This window comes from Crinia signifera, chromosome 5, assembly GCF_055691185.1.
Source record: "Crinia signifera chromosome 5, ASM5569118v1, whole genome shotgun sequence".
Taxonomy (NCBI): Eukaryota; Metazoa; Chordata; class Amphibia; order Anura; family Myobatrachidae; genus Crinia; species Crinia signifera.
Genome location: NC_139221.1, coordinates 271,247,761 through 271,265,264, shown reverse-complemented (window position 1 = coordinate 271,265,264; position 17,504 = coordinate 271,247,761). Strand labels below are relative to the sequence as shown.

The following is a 17,504-nucleotide window of genomic DNA, read 5'->3' as shown; positions in this document are numbered from 1 at the left end:
ATCTTAAATTTTTAAAAGGGTTATCTAAACTACCTACGATTATCATTTATTTTTTTGTTTTACCTTCCTAAAAATGTTATTAGCACATTGCTTTCACACCTTTTTTTTGTTTCTGTTTTTCAGTTATATATTTTAAAATAAAAATTAAAAATATGCCCCCATACGAGCTTATTTCCATGGTCTTGGAAAGTGTTACGTCTCTGTTGTGTGATCCGTATTGGCCATAGCTGTATAAACAGAACTTTAATATTATAATAAAAAATTGCAAATAGATTGTCAGCCTAAAATGGAAAACTCTGAATTGTGGCTAGTAAGGTAGATTTTGATCACATCCTACTGTAATGTGCGTCACTCTTGTGTATCTACCTAAATTAAGCAACACATGCCCTATCTTTTATATTGTGGGAACTCCATTCAACTGGGCCACACTCACAAGCTGTTTGCATTGTTGGAAGATTATCAAACATGAAAAAGACTGACAGCTGAGTTTCCGGGAGGAAGTGAAGGGGTTGTGTGGAGGGGTTATGTGGCAGAGACAAAAAGAATAGATTTGTAACAAGCTAACACACTGCAAGCAGTCTCATCACCTTTATAATAGCCAGGGAAGTTTCTGCAACATGAATGATATTATACATTACTATACATTTGGGTATCATTCCTACATCACACAAATATAGCGAAATAGTAAATAGCTGATTGTTAAAGAGAACCTGTCACAGTCTTTGTTAGAATTTGGTCTAATTTAACATTTATATAAGACACATTTTCCCTGCATCTGTATTTTAGAGTGGAATGCTTTCAAAACGTGCGTCCCTGGTCTAATAGAAATAGACTGTGCAGCACAGTCTATTTCTACTTTCGATTCCGATGCCTCGGAGCAGCACCTCTGAATTGCAATTGGGTGCAGCAAAACACGGTGCGATTTCCCACCGTGTGTACACAGCTTTAGAATAGATCTCTGCCACCCTGAAAACTGTCTTGATGTCCTGTCCCCTGATGCAACTATCTTTATTTACCATGAACTTGTACTAATTAAATAAATGATAATAATAATAATAATAATAATAATAATAATAATAATATTATATGTATGTACATTATTTTGTTTAAATTATTAGAAAATCAAACGAGTAGGTATTACACAATAAGAAAGACTTGTGCAATAGGGTTTCTGAAAAGAAATAACCTGAAAGATGAATTCAATAATTGGTATGTTCGCTAAACATACCAATTATGGCTATGGAATAATAAGGTGACCTAAAGACAATTACTTAATTGGTGCAGAATGGTTGTAATATCTATAGCTTTATTTATAACATTTACTGAACAAATTTCAAGTAATTGTTTGTGTTCTGAGCCGGATTCTGAGCGTCAGACTTTGCCGATGTCGGACACAGCGGACAAAAGCTTTACACTGCGTATGTGTTCTGGATGTTTGCTCAAAACTTTGCAGTAAAGGATCAGTACTGAATTACATTGGATATGTATTGGGAATTCTTGGGTGGTGACAGGGAGGTGGTTATTAACACGTACAGAGCTGCAGCCTTGTATGGGAATGATACCGGTGTGTCACAGGCTGCGACAAAATGAAGGTAATACAGACAATACACACAGTTTTCTAGGTCACCCAGCATGTGCACAGGTGCACTCATTACTCACTGACACCATTTAAAAGATCCATAGGTGGAGTTAATTATTTCACTTGTGATTCTGTGTGAAGACACGTGCACTATGTGGGGGTCCCAAGGACCACAGTTGAGAACCACTGGTCCAAATGATACATAAAGCATGATGGCCGCATCTCAAGATGCACAAAGAGGACGTGTAAGCTCTTACACATTCCAATTCATGGCTGAGTCCCAGGGAAGAGCTAACTAGTGGCATTCAGACTGTGGCAAAAAAGGAGGATGCATACGTGGCCGCTGCTGAGTCCGACTCAAAATCAGGCCCTATGTGCCTCAACATAGATATAAGATAAGGATAGATCTTATAAGACAAGACTTACTAACCTCCACAGTAAGTGATTGGATCTCGCTTTCCTTCTACATGGCTGCATAAAAAAGTTGCTATTAGAATTCCAATTTGGAACAAAAGTAGTGTCATATTTGGTACCTACAAAACAATAAACTCATTACAAAACACATCACAGATACTATGAAGATCAGATAAACACACTCTCCAATGAAACTGCTGTGGTCCGAAAAGTAAAAAAAAAAAAAAAAAAGTTGCACAGCTACAATTTTAAGGGTTCATTTATCATCGAATGAAGAAACTCCCTGCAAATGATAAATGATGCTCCAAGCTAATAAGCTTCTGTAAAGTGTTGGAAAAATGACAGTTGGGAGACGATTGTCTAGAACATTTCTCATACATGATAAAATCAAACAGAGCAGGTGTCATTCTTGCCAATTGTCAGTGATACTCCATGAATTACTGAAGTAGCAATCTCCCTTATTGCACCTTAACCCCCACTAGTGTTCATTCTAGGACCCGCCATCTTTGAAAACACATGCAGCTCCTGTTCCCTGCCTGGGGTGTCGCTGTCTGCTGTGGTGTTTCTTGCACAGGTCTGGTTTGCATATCAGTGCTGACATACAGACCACACTGTGATAGAATCAATACAGCAGACAGCGACACCCCAGGCAGGGAAGAGGAAGTGCATGGGTTTTCAAAGATGGCGAGTGCTAGAATAAACACTACCCACTATCTAGGTGATAGGTACTAGGAAAACAAAAAATAAATCAGAGATATATACATTAAAACTGGATAACCAGAGCCATTTCTCTGCTTCAGGAATAAGGCACAATTACCCCTTTGGCTACATACTTGGCCACTGATTTAGAACCACTGGTAAGACAAAATACATCAAGAAAGCCCTGACATTTATCAGTGTATTTTCATCAACAAGTAGGTCTTAAGGTGCCTATACACGCACCGATTTCCCGAGTGCGATGCTATGTGATGAGATGCGCGCTCCCGCGGCATCTCATTGTACAGTACAAAAAGTATGTGCTGCACATACTTTTTGTACTGTCTTTTGATCGCATCGCACGCACACCGCATGCAATGCGATGAGATTTAGCACAAAAAGTACCGGGAAATAGGTGCGTGTATGGGCACCTTTACTGCTTTGGGGATCATTACATATGGAAGCAAGCAATTTCTATGACACGCATTTACCGATGTAGCAGTACACATTCCCGCTGATAGGTGTTACTTTCCCAAACGCCCTGAAATGCTTTTTTAAAAACAGGCAAGTATGGCGTGTATACGGGGTGATGAACCAAACAAATAAGTACTCCTTTGGCAATGCAATAATGGTTACCAACAACAGAACATATTCCAAACCAGGTACTCTGACTCTGTCTATGGTCGTTTTCATCAGAGGCAGGGACACTTAACAATTGATATACACTTATGGCCAAAATTAAAACAGAAAATGTTATCAGCAATGACACAAAACCCAAAAATGTAAATATAAAGTACCCATGTTATGACTTTCAGCAGTAAGTAAAATCTGGTAAATACACAGATAATGGAGTTAATGGTGATGCTGGAACGCCCCTGATCATGTTGACACATTAGTTATTTAGGCAATAATTATGTATGCTCCAACAAACTTTTCTATAGGTTCAATTAGGGCAGGGGCGGGCAATAAGCAGCCCTCCAGCTGTTGATGAACTACACACCCCAGCATGCCTTGCATCCGTTTCAGCATGACCATATAGTAAATCTATGGCAAGGCATGCTGGGATGTGTAGTTCCTCAACAGCTGGAGGGCCGCCTACTGCCCACCCCTGGATTAGGGGGTTCCTAGCAGCACTCCATCCTGTCCCCAATGTTTCTATTTCTTATTAAAAATCATTTTTTTTGTATTAGTATAAATTATTGTACTTTTATGTTCTCTCCCATTTTCTCATTTTGCTTTAATAAAATAAAAACATTAACAAAAATAAATCCTTTAGCAAAACATGACATAAGTATGTATGATCAGCGTAGATCACTGATCTGTTTCCACTGTATAAATAAATTGTTTAAGTAAAGCAAATAACACCAGGAAGTACCTGACAACACTAATGCAGTTTGAGTTCCTAGCTAGACACAAAGAGCTTTGAGCTTACCTTTCCTGAAGCAGGAGTAACACTGTATCTTGTCACCTGCCTTTAAAATGTTTTTAATTTAAACTAATCTATTTGGAAAGGTCTTCCTGGTCAGATGTCAATTTATAGCTTTCTGTCCGAGTAATAGAAGAATTACAGGTGTTTCAGTAGTCTATCCATTATTCACGTGGTGTCTCCTACTTCTGCCACGATACTTGTGGGCATGTGTTTGTTTAGGAGATTGATGTAGGTCAAAGCCAATCAGGAAGAAGATGGGAAAGCTTTGAGCAAATCATTCTCTCTCCTGTGTGAATGTCCCATCTGGAATTCCACAGTGAAACCTTGAAATTCAATCATACAGGGAAGAACAAACACTTGTGCTTTAAATGCATGAACTCTGCTGCTGCCAGAGGGCTCTGCTGCATTTTGAAACAAACGTATATGGATTTACAAATATAGAAGATACATCAGAAAATTGTGCACTGACAATTTATTTCCTTTATTACTGAAATTCATAAGTATTGATAAGCAGAGCAGCGAGTAGCTGCTACAGTGGGACGCGTGATAGTCTCGTGTAAATTAGAACTCGGGAAGCATGTTGTAGGAGTTATGTTTATAGGTCAATGGATGACCATTAAAACACACAAATTGACTCCTAAATTTGACTAACTGGCTCCTGAAGTTTATTTGATCATGAATACTAAAAGGAACTGGCTCCTGAAGTTTATTTTATCATGAATACTAACAGGGACTTGCTACATTACTGCTGCAGTCGTGCCAACCAGCCCGTCTTGCTGCGCCAAGTCCCAGGCGACTCTGCTTGTAATGGCCATCTTTTGAGTTTCTTTAACAAAAATTGTGTCTCTGTAGCAAAGTGATGCGACTAGGATGCACCAGGAGACTATGCCGATTATTTTTATATGTGGTGACTGAGTCTGAATCTGTACACAAAGTGCTACAATGCAGGGGCTGAGGCTTTTTTCAACACTAAGTTCAATTGTTCTAAGTAAACAGACTCATGGAGGATACCGATTTGTCTTAATATAGAGTTAACTTAATGCACCTATTTTTACACAATACAATTAGAAAACAGTGAAATCAGCATTTGTGTGATAATTCTGGTATGCATTATAGGCGATAAGTATAAAGGTCCATACACACCGGGCAATTATGTATGTACAGCGATGATCGCGATCATCGTTGGGGGGGAAAGCCACTCAGTGCATACACATTGGCTGGTATTCAATGCTGTTTGTGAGTGGTGACAGGGAGCAGGGCTTCCTGCTCGCTGTCACCACTCACCCTGACAGCATTCAACACACCCTCCGCATACGCCAATTCCCCCTCGCTCCGTTTTGTGAGCGAGGGAGAATTGGCGGATGCGGCAGAAGCAGCGAGACTCGCGGCTAAAAACTGCGAGTTTTCTGCAGTAGCCGCGGGTCTCGCTGTTTTGGGGAATTCTCGCCGTCCTGTGACGACGAGGATTTCCCCAGAAGGTTGAATAGAGCGAGCGGCCGGCGCGGGGGTTAAACAGTGAGGATCGCTGGTTCTTTGCAATTCTCGCTGTTTAACCCCCTTGCCGGCCGCTCGTTGCAGCATTGAATACCCCCCCCCCCCCCATTGAGTGGCTTTCCCACTGCCCAGAGCCGTCAGTGGGGAGGACGGCTTCGCATAGCGCAGCAGATGAATGGCTTTCCTGGCAATGATGCAGGAGTGCGCAGCAGCGTTCACCGCTCATCGCCGGGCCAAAGTTGCTGTTTTGAGTGGCTTTCAGCTCAAAGTCACCCAGTGTGTATGGGCATTAAGTGGAATCTGGGAAAACTGCTTGTACCCTATAAAAGACAAAGGACTATAAAATAACAGTATAGAAGTCTAAGGGGGTATACAATGATGTATTTTTCGGATATAGCGATTCAATGTGGCCATTTTCAGACTTTTTTTTTTGCCAATGCAGGTATGATTTTTTAACAAGTTGAATCTGCATCGGTGGCAAATCGTGACAAGGCGTATTTGTGACTAAGGGCCTTATTCTAGTTCACTCTTTCTGACAAAATCCTTCTTAGAAGGACAAAACCACGTGCACTGCAGGGGGGCAGATGTAAAATGTGCAGAGAGTTACATTTGGGTGAGTCATTTTGTTTCTGTGCAGGGTAAATACTGACTGCTTTATATGTACACTGCAATATAGATCTCACTTTGAAGTAAAACCCCACCCAAATCTAATTCTCTCTGCACAAGTAACACCTGCCCCACCTGCAGTGCACATGGTTTTGTCCATCTAAGAAGGATTTTGTCAGAAAGAGTGAACTAGAATAAGGCCCTAAATCACATGGCTAGAGTAATTCTACAAACCATGTGTTTTCCATCTGTCCCAATTTTTCGGACAGTTGAAAAATCGGCACTTGAATAGCTAGAATGTAAATTCAACCGAAAATCGCCAAAAGGTGCAGATTTTACGACCACTAGAAAAATGTCACAGAATAAATTCCCTTTATGATTGGCCATACACAAAACTATTTGAGGCTCTTAAAATATGCGGTACTTGTGAGTTATCTGGACGCCCGATTTTTTGATTGTATGCCTTAAGTTAAGGCATACAATCAGATACGATGCGATGCGATATCGCATCGCATCGCATCGCATCGCATGCGACCATCGGATGCGATGACCCGATTTTTCCATAGGAATCAATGTTAAAATGATTCCTATGGAAAAAGGGGTCCTTTTCATACCCCTACTATCCAAGTGGGCATGGAGTTGGATATAAACCTGTGGCGAGCGTAGCGAGCCACCGAGCCCGAAGCGTGGCGAGCGAAGCGAGCCCCGCGAGGGGACGGTATTCCGTGTCCCCTCGCGGGGCTCGCTACGCTCGCCACGCTTCGGGCTCGGTGGCTCGCTACGCTCGCCACAGGTTTATATCCAACTCCATGCCCACTTGGATAGTAGGGGTATGAAAAGGACCCCTTTTTCCCATTGAATTCCATGTTAAAATGGACTCAGTCCATTTTAACATTGATTCCTATGGAAAAATCGGGTCATCGCATCGCATCGCATCGCATCAGATGGTCGCATGCGATGCGATGCGATGTGCCCGATCCGACCCGATTTTGAAATCGGGCGTCCGGATAACTCACAAGTACCAAATATGCCAAAGGGCTGCTATATACATTATACTGTACTAAAACACTCAGGTGTCTCATCTCAAACATGTAGTCTCCTGTTTTGTCACATTACAAGAGGGGTATTCAATGTTGCCAATCCACGGCAAAACAGCTGACTTTTTCACAAAGAATAGATAGAAATTGCATTCCATCTATTCAATGGGGGAAATTTAATAGTGTGGGAGAATCAGAAAATTAGAGATTTTGTAAGATATCTCCAGTTTTTTTAAACGCCAATCATTTAAACTGCAAAATCAGTTTGATTTTGCAGTGTAAATGATCGCCGCTTTAAGAAAAATGGAGATTCAATTTAGAGGGACTTCTATGCAACGGAAATCAATGTCTAAAAAAAATATTATGTAAATCACAGTAAGTTTTCATGAGACCTGCTCCATCTATTGGCTGCAGTAATGTCATGCAACATTTCCTATGTATGCGAATTTGGTGAATTGCATGAAAAAGTGGGGAGGTCACACAGGGCCGCAATAAGTGGCAAATTACATATCAAAACAAACCGTATAGAAGTCATTAATAAAACATTTTTTGAATAATAAAAACATAACCAATCAGTGCTTCCAACTTGCAGTCTTCACAGTAATTTGGAGTACTGTGAAACTCTCGCAACTAGCACATGTAAGTTCAAAAAGTCCTTTCACACACACACACTAGATTTTACTATTTAAACACATTCAATTGCATTATTATTCATGAGGGAGGTGTACCATAAGTACTGCACTGGGCCTAACTCTCAGCTATGGCACGCTTCTCTGTAGCAGCTTCACTTGCGATGAGTAGCAATTGGGTAGCCTGAAAAACTGCTACTGTGTATGCGAACAAACATAAATTAGTTTAATTAGCCTTAAAATAAGGCTTTCCACACTTTTGCACTTACTCAGGGAGGTGCACTATAAATAACGTGATTACTATGTTAAGTAAATGCAGATTTGCAATTGAATTGCAAATTTTTTTTTTTTTTAAATCAGGGATGCAACTTTTACTTGTGATTTCAATTCACAGACCCAATTGGCTGCAATTTGCTCTTAACTGAATTGCCTCCAAGTCTGGGTACACACCTATAGATACGGTATAACCACAGATCAACTGATCGGGAGAAATATCTGTTGGATGTTAATCACTGCCGGCTTGTGTTGTGGGTGTACTTGCAGTTAGTGGATCGCCTGTACATATGGCACAATGCGCAGATATATCTACCATGAGCTGTGCTACACAGCTGGTGCAAGATGTCTGTGAATGTCATTATTTACAGATATATTACTGCTACAAACTGTCTGATGGACCCAGATCTGCTGAGAGGGGGGGAGGGGAGCGGTTACTAATTACCCGGACCCTGGTACGACCCAGCCTCCCTGGCAATAGCTGCTGCATGATCTCTCACGCTGTCAGTGCGTTACAGCGTATGAGACACTCATGCTGAGCCTGTCAGCACAGCACATGCTGCAGAGTGTGCTGCTGAGCAGAGGGTGAGGGTACCACTTGTTTCTGCTAAGGGGTAGTGGCCAGAACCGCTGTGAGTAGGCCACACACCTCAAAATTGTACCAGGGCCCGGCTTACCTCTCACCGGCCCTAGATGGACCAGTGATATATCGACCTTTCAATAGAACAGCCGATACATCGGCCAGTGTGTACTGAGAATTACAATATAAAGACCTGAGAAAGGAAGTCAGACCAAAGATACAAAAACCGGAGGTGGGTAGTCAAAATATGGTCTCACTGTATATTCATAACCAAATCAAAAGCTGCTCCATGAGTCATTGTAGGGTTAGAACGCATGGATCATATTCAAATTTAGGAAATTATTTGCTTTCAAAGATGTATTATAAAATTGAACAACAAAGTGTCAATTCCCTTAATTGCGCTTGGCACAGGGATGTATATGCTATACATAGTTCTAGGTTATCTATGTGTGCAGTCAATAATCACACATATATTTGTGTACTTCCCAGACTTGGCCATGTTCACAATTAATTTTCACCTGACCCCAGGGATGTCACACATATGGCTTGCCACTAAGCTATACACCAATCAGCTCAACAAAACTGACAGGAGAGCTCTGGGAAAGGATAAAGAGATTAACAGAAAGATAAAAAAAACAATGACATCTCTACTGGATGGTAAGCTCTGCAAGCAGATATACTGAGATATACTGCGACATTAAGAGGAGCTAAAATTATTTATTGAATTTGTTTTTCTAAATATATGTTTATTGGGTTTTTCAAATAATTACAAACATGTCAGCACAATATGTAAATCAGAGGGTACAGAGAAGCCCTTTCAAGTATTAATTTCGTAAGTCATAGGGAAAGGGTATGGCTTGTATACTTAACCAATAATCAGCGTATTCTGATATGAAAATGAGTAAACAAGGTAGTAGCCATCAAGTCAGCTGGGAACAATAAACAATGACCATGTATTTAAATTAGAACATTTAAACCAGAAGGGGGATAATAGGAGGCGTTGGGAGGGAAAGGAGGGAGGTGGGAGAGAATATCTCCTTGGTAGTGGTTTCAAACAAACCAAACAAACACAAATAATCGAGAAGTCTAGAAGCATTAGATGTATGTAGTAGACATCAACAAGTTCAATCTTTACTCAGAGATAGGTTGCTGTGAAAGGGCCCCACCGTCTCTCAAAACTATTTTTGTTATAAAAAGACAAAGCTTCATATTTAATCGAATGCATATGTTTCAATAGCATAGACATCAAAGTAGAGCCTTCTAAAGGGGTGTACACACGGAGAACTTTTAACAGTAGATTTTGACTAGATAGACAAAATCTCCTAGGTTAGCCAAAATCTCCGTATTTTTCTCCTGCTTAGTCAAAATTGTCTCGCAGAGATTGCTTAGCATAGATTGACTGTGCAGGCAAGGCAATTTTGACTAGATCATAGACTATCATTGCTTAGACAAAATCGCTTAGTCAAAATCTCTTCCAAAATTGCTTAGACAAAATTGTCCATTAGCCAAAATATCTCTGTGTGTACACCCCTTTAGAGATCCACAATTTCAGGATTAGTTTTTGGCCGTGGTGACCAATATCATCAGGAATATTATCAGATCAATTTTATCTTGAGAGAGTTGCCATGCATCACAATTGGCAAATAATAATGGAGTTGGGAGACCATTTGTGGAGTTAAGGTAATGTATGATTTTCTTACCAAAACTTTTTGATATATCCACAGGTCCACATATTGCGAAGAAGAGTGTCCGAAGAGATAACACATTTTGGGCAACGTGTCGCCTTTGGAAGACATATGCTCTGAATACCATTTTGATATGTGCTTCTTGGAGTAAGGATGTTCGAAGGATGCAAAGCGTCCTATCCTGATATTTAAATAATGTGTCTGGGTTAATTAATAAAGGAAATTCTACCTTCCATCTTGATGTCGTCTGCTTCCATAATTTCAGGGTTAAGCGGATGAGAGAAATTTTATAGACTAATTTGGTTTAAAATTTTTGCAAAGTGAATTCACTTATAATTTTTTGTAAAGGGTGTAGGGGAGATTAGATAAGAGGAGTGAAGCTATGTAATGTAATAACTGCATAATTGTGCAAAAGCAGTTACTTGATAAACCATATGTGGATTATATGTCTGAGGCTGATAACAGTGTGCCCCCTGGGTCAAAGACCTGTGATATTCATTTTAATCCTTTTTGGTGGAGGCGCTTGAAGAGCGGGGTGTCCAGACCTCGTTGGAACATAGGATTGCACCATATAGGTAGCCATCGTGATTTAAGGTCACCAAATGAAGTTAAGCTCCTTAACCTTTGCACCCTGGTGGGCATTTTAGTGTAGAACCGCATCACAGAGCACTCTACATTAACCTGTTCTTAATTGAGGATTACCCTGATTGTGTATAAAGCTGTAGATAAGGAGGTGGAGGGGAGAGGGAGGGGGAGTTTGGAGACAGAAAAATATATGGAGCAAATCAGGAAGAGGTAATATAAAGCATGGTGGTGAACAGGGTTAGATATGAGATAGCATGCAATCAAAAATAAACAACCATTTGTAGTGAATCGAAAGAAAAGCTTGGCAGCAGGTCATGACATTACTTATACAATGTATAAGTAAATATTTCTGGCAGAAATATATTGTCCAAAGCTGTATTGGGCATGTATAGCAGGGAATGAGGCTTTAGTTGCAATCATACATGCGTGGTATCGGGGAATTGGTGTAGATTCCCGAAGGTAAAAGTTTGCATCCTTGGGGGTCATAAAGTCTTTGAAGGCAGAACCATAAAAAATTCTTAACCTGTCAGGGTAGATGAGGGCAAATTTTTATCTGTCCTGGATCAGGCGGGAGCATACAGGGTAAAACGGGGACTTGTCGTTCGAATCCCTTTCTCTGAGTCCATCCTGGTGACACAGCTCAACCTTAGGATGTAGGAGGGTCCGCAGGAGCAAGGCACCTATGCTGACTTCTTTGAGAGGCAGGCTCCTCCCTTCTGCATCCCAGCATTCCTCAGGTCAACTTCTAAAGCACACTAGGATACATTACTCAGTACAATACCTGAACATATTAATATGCACAACCACATAAACACTAAATAACATGTTGACAGATGAAACGGTATTACTTACTGAGCATAAGGGAGGGATCGCTGTGTCACCAGGATGGACTCAGAGAAAGGGATTTGAACGGTAAGTTCTTACAAAAATCCCCTTTTCTCTTTCGTCCATCCTGGTGACACAGATCAACCTTGGGACGTTCAAGAGCCAGTCCTTTGGGAGGGTATGCTCAGGTCCGCAGTTCTCACTGCTCACCCTAACGAAGCGTCTGCCGACAGGAACTCATGAAATCTGTTGAGTTTGGAAAAGGAATGAACATAGGAACAGGTGGCAGCCCTGCATAACTGCTCCGCTGAACCCCCTGATGCACAGCCCAAGAAGAAGCAACTGACCCGGTGCTATGACATTAATCGGTCTGCCTACCTTAGTGTAAGCAAAGGCAATTACCGACCGTAACCATCTTAGCAATGGTCTGCTTAGAAGCAGGCCACCTTCTCTTACATACGTCATATAGTACCAATAGCAAATCAGTTTTGCGAAAATCCTTTACACTGTCCACATAAATGCGCACAGCGCGATCCATGTCCTATTTCATCCACTTGTCCCTAGTTCTCGCCTGCTCCGGAGGACATAACACCGGGAGCACAATCTCCTGGTTTAAATGGAAATTTGATACTACCTTAGTTAGAGACCTCTGCCCTGATCTGAGAACAATTCTGTCATCATGAAAAACCAGAAATGGAGACTTGCAAGACACGGCCCCCAATTCTGAAATTTGCCTAGCCGAAGCTATGGCTAACAAAAAGGAAGGTTCCTACTAGCAATATTAAGATCAGTCGACCTTAAAAGCTCCAACGCAGCTTTTTGTAGAACCGACAATACCAGAAACAGGCCCCAAGGCGCCACCGGCTGCCTATGTGGCGTATTGAGTCTCATAACTCCCTGTAAAAATGCCTATAACTCTAGTAAAAGGGCTACTCTTTCCTGAAAGAATATGGATAAGGCAGACAGCTGTACCTTTATGGACTGCAGACTAAAGCTGGGTACACATATATACAATCCCTATTTCTTGCAAGTGTTCGGCCGACCGTACTCCCGTCGGACAGTCCACAAACAACAGCCGACACGCGCGTACACACCTGTACAATTTTACTTGCGATGTCTGATGTACTCCCGTCCAAACAGTCGCAAGAAAAAGATTGTACCACCGTACACACTGTCTCGATTTGGGCTAGTGACATGTCACATGTGACCAAAATTATCATAATGGCATAATTATAGCAGTCACCCTCCTATTAAAAAAAAAACCGGCGTGGGGTCCCCCCCACAGCCGTAACCAGCACCAGGCTGAAAGAGCCGGGGCTGGTATTAAAAATTCAGGAGACCCGACAAATAGGGCTTCGCTGATTTTTTAAAACCAGCCCCATGCTCCAGGGCTGGTTCCCAAAATACGGGGGGACAAAATGACTAGGGGTCCCCCGTATTTTAAGAACCAGCCCCAGGCCAAACCAGCCAGCAGGGTAATGCCACAGCCGGGGGACACTTATTATATAAGGTCCCGCAGCCAAAGCATTCAGCCCTCTGACCGGTCAGCCTGGCCAGGGGTCCTGGGGGAGTGGGGACCCCCCCAAAGAAAGGGGTCCCCCCCTCCAGGACTTTCCTGACCAGGCTGAAGCCTGGTGCTGTCCTCGATGCCCCTGGGCGGTGGGCATCGAGCTGATACTGTGTAAAAAATAGATGAAAACCTATTGTCTTTTCCTGTGGAACTATGAGTCCCAGCAAGCCTCCCCCGCATGCTGGGACTTGGAGAACCACAAGTCCCAGCATGCGGGGCATTAAAGGGCCCGCTGGTCCTGCCGCAAACTCATCTTGGAGATCTACAAAAGTCCAGTGACCTTGAACCGAGAGGTGTGTACCTTCTGACGTTCACACCATCTGATATACATTTTCCAAACACGCTGGTAATTTTCTGACTATATGGGCTTGCGAGCCCTTAAGCATGGTTTGAATAACAGCCTCTGAAAAACCTTTCTTCCTCAATAAAGAGGTTTCAAGGCCTGGCCATCAAATTGAGATGAGCTAGGTCCAGGTGTAGACATGGTCCTTGTCTGAGAAAGTCTGGTCGAAGAGGAAGACCGTCCGTCGACAACCACAGTATGTTTGAATACCACTACCTCCTGAGCCCATCCGGAACAATCAGTATGACTTGCACTGCTTGTGTCCTCACTCTCTTGAGGACCTGATCAATCATAGGAAACAGAAGGAACACATAGGCGAAGGTGAAACACCACTGAACTGTTATGGCATCCACTGCCCACGCGGCCGGATCATTGGTCCAAGAGCAGAACCTGGGAACCTGACAATTGTGTCTGGACACCATCAAGTCAATTTCTGAGAGCCTACAAAGAGCCACTATTTCCTGAAAGACTTCTTGATGAAACGCCCACTCTCCTTCCAGCAGATCTGTCCTGCTGAGAAAGTCCGCTTTGCATAGCCATCCTTCTGCGAGTACCGCCCATGAAGGTTTAAGTAAGCCCAGCCGTGGAGTTGTCTCCAGAATGTTGATCGGTAGATTGGATTCCTCTTTGGACCACAGACCTTGAAATCTGAAATGCAGGACCACCGCCTCCCCAGCCACTGAGACCGGCATCAGTCAGGACGACCAGCCAATCCCACGAGCGAAGGAAATGCCTCACTTGCAGAGACTTCAGATCCGTCCACCAGATCAATGAGCTCCTTGTCTCTTGAGGCAGCAACAATGTTTTCCGTATTATGGTTTACGGGTTCCCTGACCAACAGGCCAGAATGTTCCACTGAAAAGGCATTGAGTGAAAACCTTGCGTACCGGAGAGTCTCGAAAGCTGCCACCATCTTGCCCCACTATTTTAAACTCTGCTCAACTGTTGGATTAACCGAATGGATATTCGACTGTACCTACCTGCAAATGTCTATTGCCTTGGACTCTAGAAGGAAAACACTATACAGATGTGTGTCCAAATCACACCCAAAAATTGAAGCTTCTGATTGGGTGTTTGAAGAGATTTCGGAAGATTCCATATCCACCCTTGATTTCTGAGAGACTGTGTTGCCATCGTCAGATGTTTCCGCAACTTTCCTGCCGATTCGGCCTTAGACAAGAGGTAGCGCAAGTATGGAATATTCACAATCCCTCTTAGCATGAGAGCTGCTGCCATGACAGCCATCACTCTTGTGAAAACTCTCGGAGATGTGGCTAGCTAGACACGTAGAGCCTGAAATTGTAGCTGAGCCTCTCCTATTGCGAAGAATGCAGTAAAGCTTGATGTTCGCTGTCTAAAGGCCCATAAAGACAAGCGTCCTGGATCTCCACTGGTTAATCCTGGTTCTATGTTTAAGAGCACTGGCCTCAGAGATGAAGTGTTCAGCCAACAGATATAGGATTAAAGACTTCACATTTAGAAGGGGTCTGAAGGAACCATCTGGTTTGGGAACTAAGAAAAGAATAGAATCCCTTCTTTCTTTCCTCCTGAGACACCGGGATCACCACATCCTTCTCGAGAAGCGACGTTGCCGCCCGTAAGAGGTCTTTCTGCGGTAGGGGTGTAGGATGAAATCTCTTTGGGGAAACACCCCAGAGATTGATCTCGTAATCCTGGAAAATGATTGACAAACCCAAGGGCCTGGGTGAATTGATTTCACATATCCCAAAACTGCATGAAGTGACCCCCCACTCTGACTCCAGAACAGGGAGTCTCTCCCCCCCCCCCCGTCATGCTGAGGACTTATCCTCTCATTTGGAAGGGTGTTTCTTTGCAAAGGTCCCAAAATGGGATCTGGGAGGTATTCCTTTGCTAGAGGGAACTTTTCCTTTTTCTGCTTGTCCTCTATGGGACGCACCCCCTCGAAAGGAGGAGCGAAAGGACCACCTAAAAGCTCCAACCTAGACAATGGATGCTTAGACGTGGCGGGAAGAAAAGCGATTTTTTTTCCCTGTGGTCTGTATAATAATGAAATAAAGGTTGCTCCAAAAAGGATTGCTCCCCAAAAAACCAAGAGTCTCCAGAGACTTCTTGGATTCACTTCAGCTTCCTAAGCTTTAAGCCCAAGATATCTTATGGCTTTCACGGAGGTAGCTGACACCTTTGACGCCATCTTGGCGCTTCTTCCCCAGCTTCACAAATGACTATGCAGCACACTTTTGCTTTTCAGCCAAGGTAAAGGCTTCCGCGTCAGGCTGAAGTAGATTTTACATAGCAATAGGCCAACTTCATCATGGCCTAGGATAACCAAACAGATGCAATAAAGGCGGCGTAAAGTAAAACCTACCCCTACATAAGGCTCAAGACAGCCTCAATCTCTACGGGTTCCTTAAAAGCTGCACCCCCATGTACAGGTAAATCAGTGGATATAGACAACCTGGCAACAGGCGCATCCAACATAAGGACCTTTTGTAATAATTTCACATGCTCCTCTGGCATGGGATACATGTTTCCAACCTTTATGGCCTGAGAAGCCTTTTCTCAGATGTCTTCCATGCCCAAGAACAGCTATCATGCCCTCATTCGAGGGGAAAGTAACTGTATCCCTGCACATCTACTTGCGCTGGTACTTTATTCTCATCTGAGATTCAAAATCTGCTAGCATCAAATCCTCAATGCCAGGGGCAGAAGCCACATGGTCTGCCCTCTGGTCCCACAGGTTATCCCCAACACACACACCTTCCTCATCAGAATCCAACTTCAGCATGGGAGGTGCAAATAAGGGGTGCCAGGGGAAATATACATCAGGAGTCCTGCTTCATTTTATGGACATTCTGTCGTGCATAACCTGCAGGCAGGGTCCCCCTGTGATGGAGGTATAGAGCCCACAGAAGGTTGAGAGGAGGAAAAAGGTCTAGGAGATTTTTCTAAGTCATCTCTCCGCCCCGTGCAAAGGCAATCATAGATCACTCCAAGGCAGCCGCCCATGCAGGCATGATTACACAGTGCACAATGTCAGGCATTAGCTCAGAATAATGTACAGTGTACTTATCTGTTCTGCGCTGCTGCAATGGATCCTCAACAATCACCAGGGAAAGCGCTGCAGTGTAATCCATATTCAGAAAAATGATGGGGAGAGGACGGGTAGGGAGTTCGTCTGCACACTCTTAATGGGTCGTCTGTATTTTTATTTATGGACCCGTGTTGCCCGCTATTTACAATTCACATGCGGGGGTGCCACTCAGGGTAACTTAAGGTATACAGAAAACTGTGGTAGCACAGAAAGAATTCGTGCTGAAAAAGAGTTACAGCGTAACTCTTTTTCAGCACGAATTCTTTCTGTGCTACCACAGTTTTCTGTAATCCATATTCAGCTCTGCAGTGTGGAGAAACAGGCGCCAGAACAGGGTGTAGGAAGAGACTATGGGGTAGATTTATTAAGCTCGGTGAAGTGATAAACGGTCTGGTTTTTATCACCGGCCAATCAGCTCCTACCTCTCATTTTTTAAACCAAGCCTGTAACTTCACAGGAAGGAGCTGATTGGCCGGTGATAAAAACCCAGACAGTTTATCACTTCACAGAGCTTAATAAATCTACCCTCCAGACTCTTCTTCAGCGGGGAGGGAAGCCTGTTGGCGCCCTTTCCCCCCATCCGCCGCTCCTACCAAGTGTCTCTCCTCACCTCCAGCGTCTCCCCTCAGACCGGGACCACTTGGAAGCGTCCAGCTAAGCTGGACTCCTATATACAACCGAAAATG

The 17,504-nt window shown here is 43.1% G+C and overlaps 1 protein-coding gene across 8 annotated transcripts in view; it reads right to left on the bottom strand.

Annotated features, from left to right (window-relative positions):
- The window catches only part of CNPY1 (canopy FGF signaling regulator 1), a 140,484-nt gene that overhangs the window by 89,557 nt on the left and 33,423 nt on the right, over window positions 1–17,504 (bottom strand). For 6 of the 8 annotated variants that reach the window (XM_083189023.1, XM_083189024.1, XM_083189022.1 and 3 more), the window contains one exon: window positions 2,010–2,112. The exons of 1 other annotated variant lie outside the window; for it this stretch is intronic. In XM_083189023.1, the coding sequence (XP_083045149.1) occupies window positions 2,010–2,103 (94 nt within the window). In that variant the 5' untranslated portion in view covers window positions 2,104–2,112. Of the gene's footprint in view, window positions 1–2,009; window positions 2,113–4,121; window positions 4,409–17,504 lie in introns of those variants that run through there. One more of the 8 variants, XM_083189025.1, reaches the window with a different exon arrangement.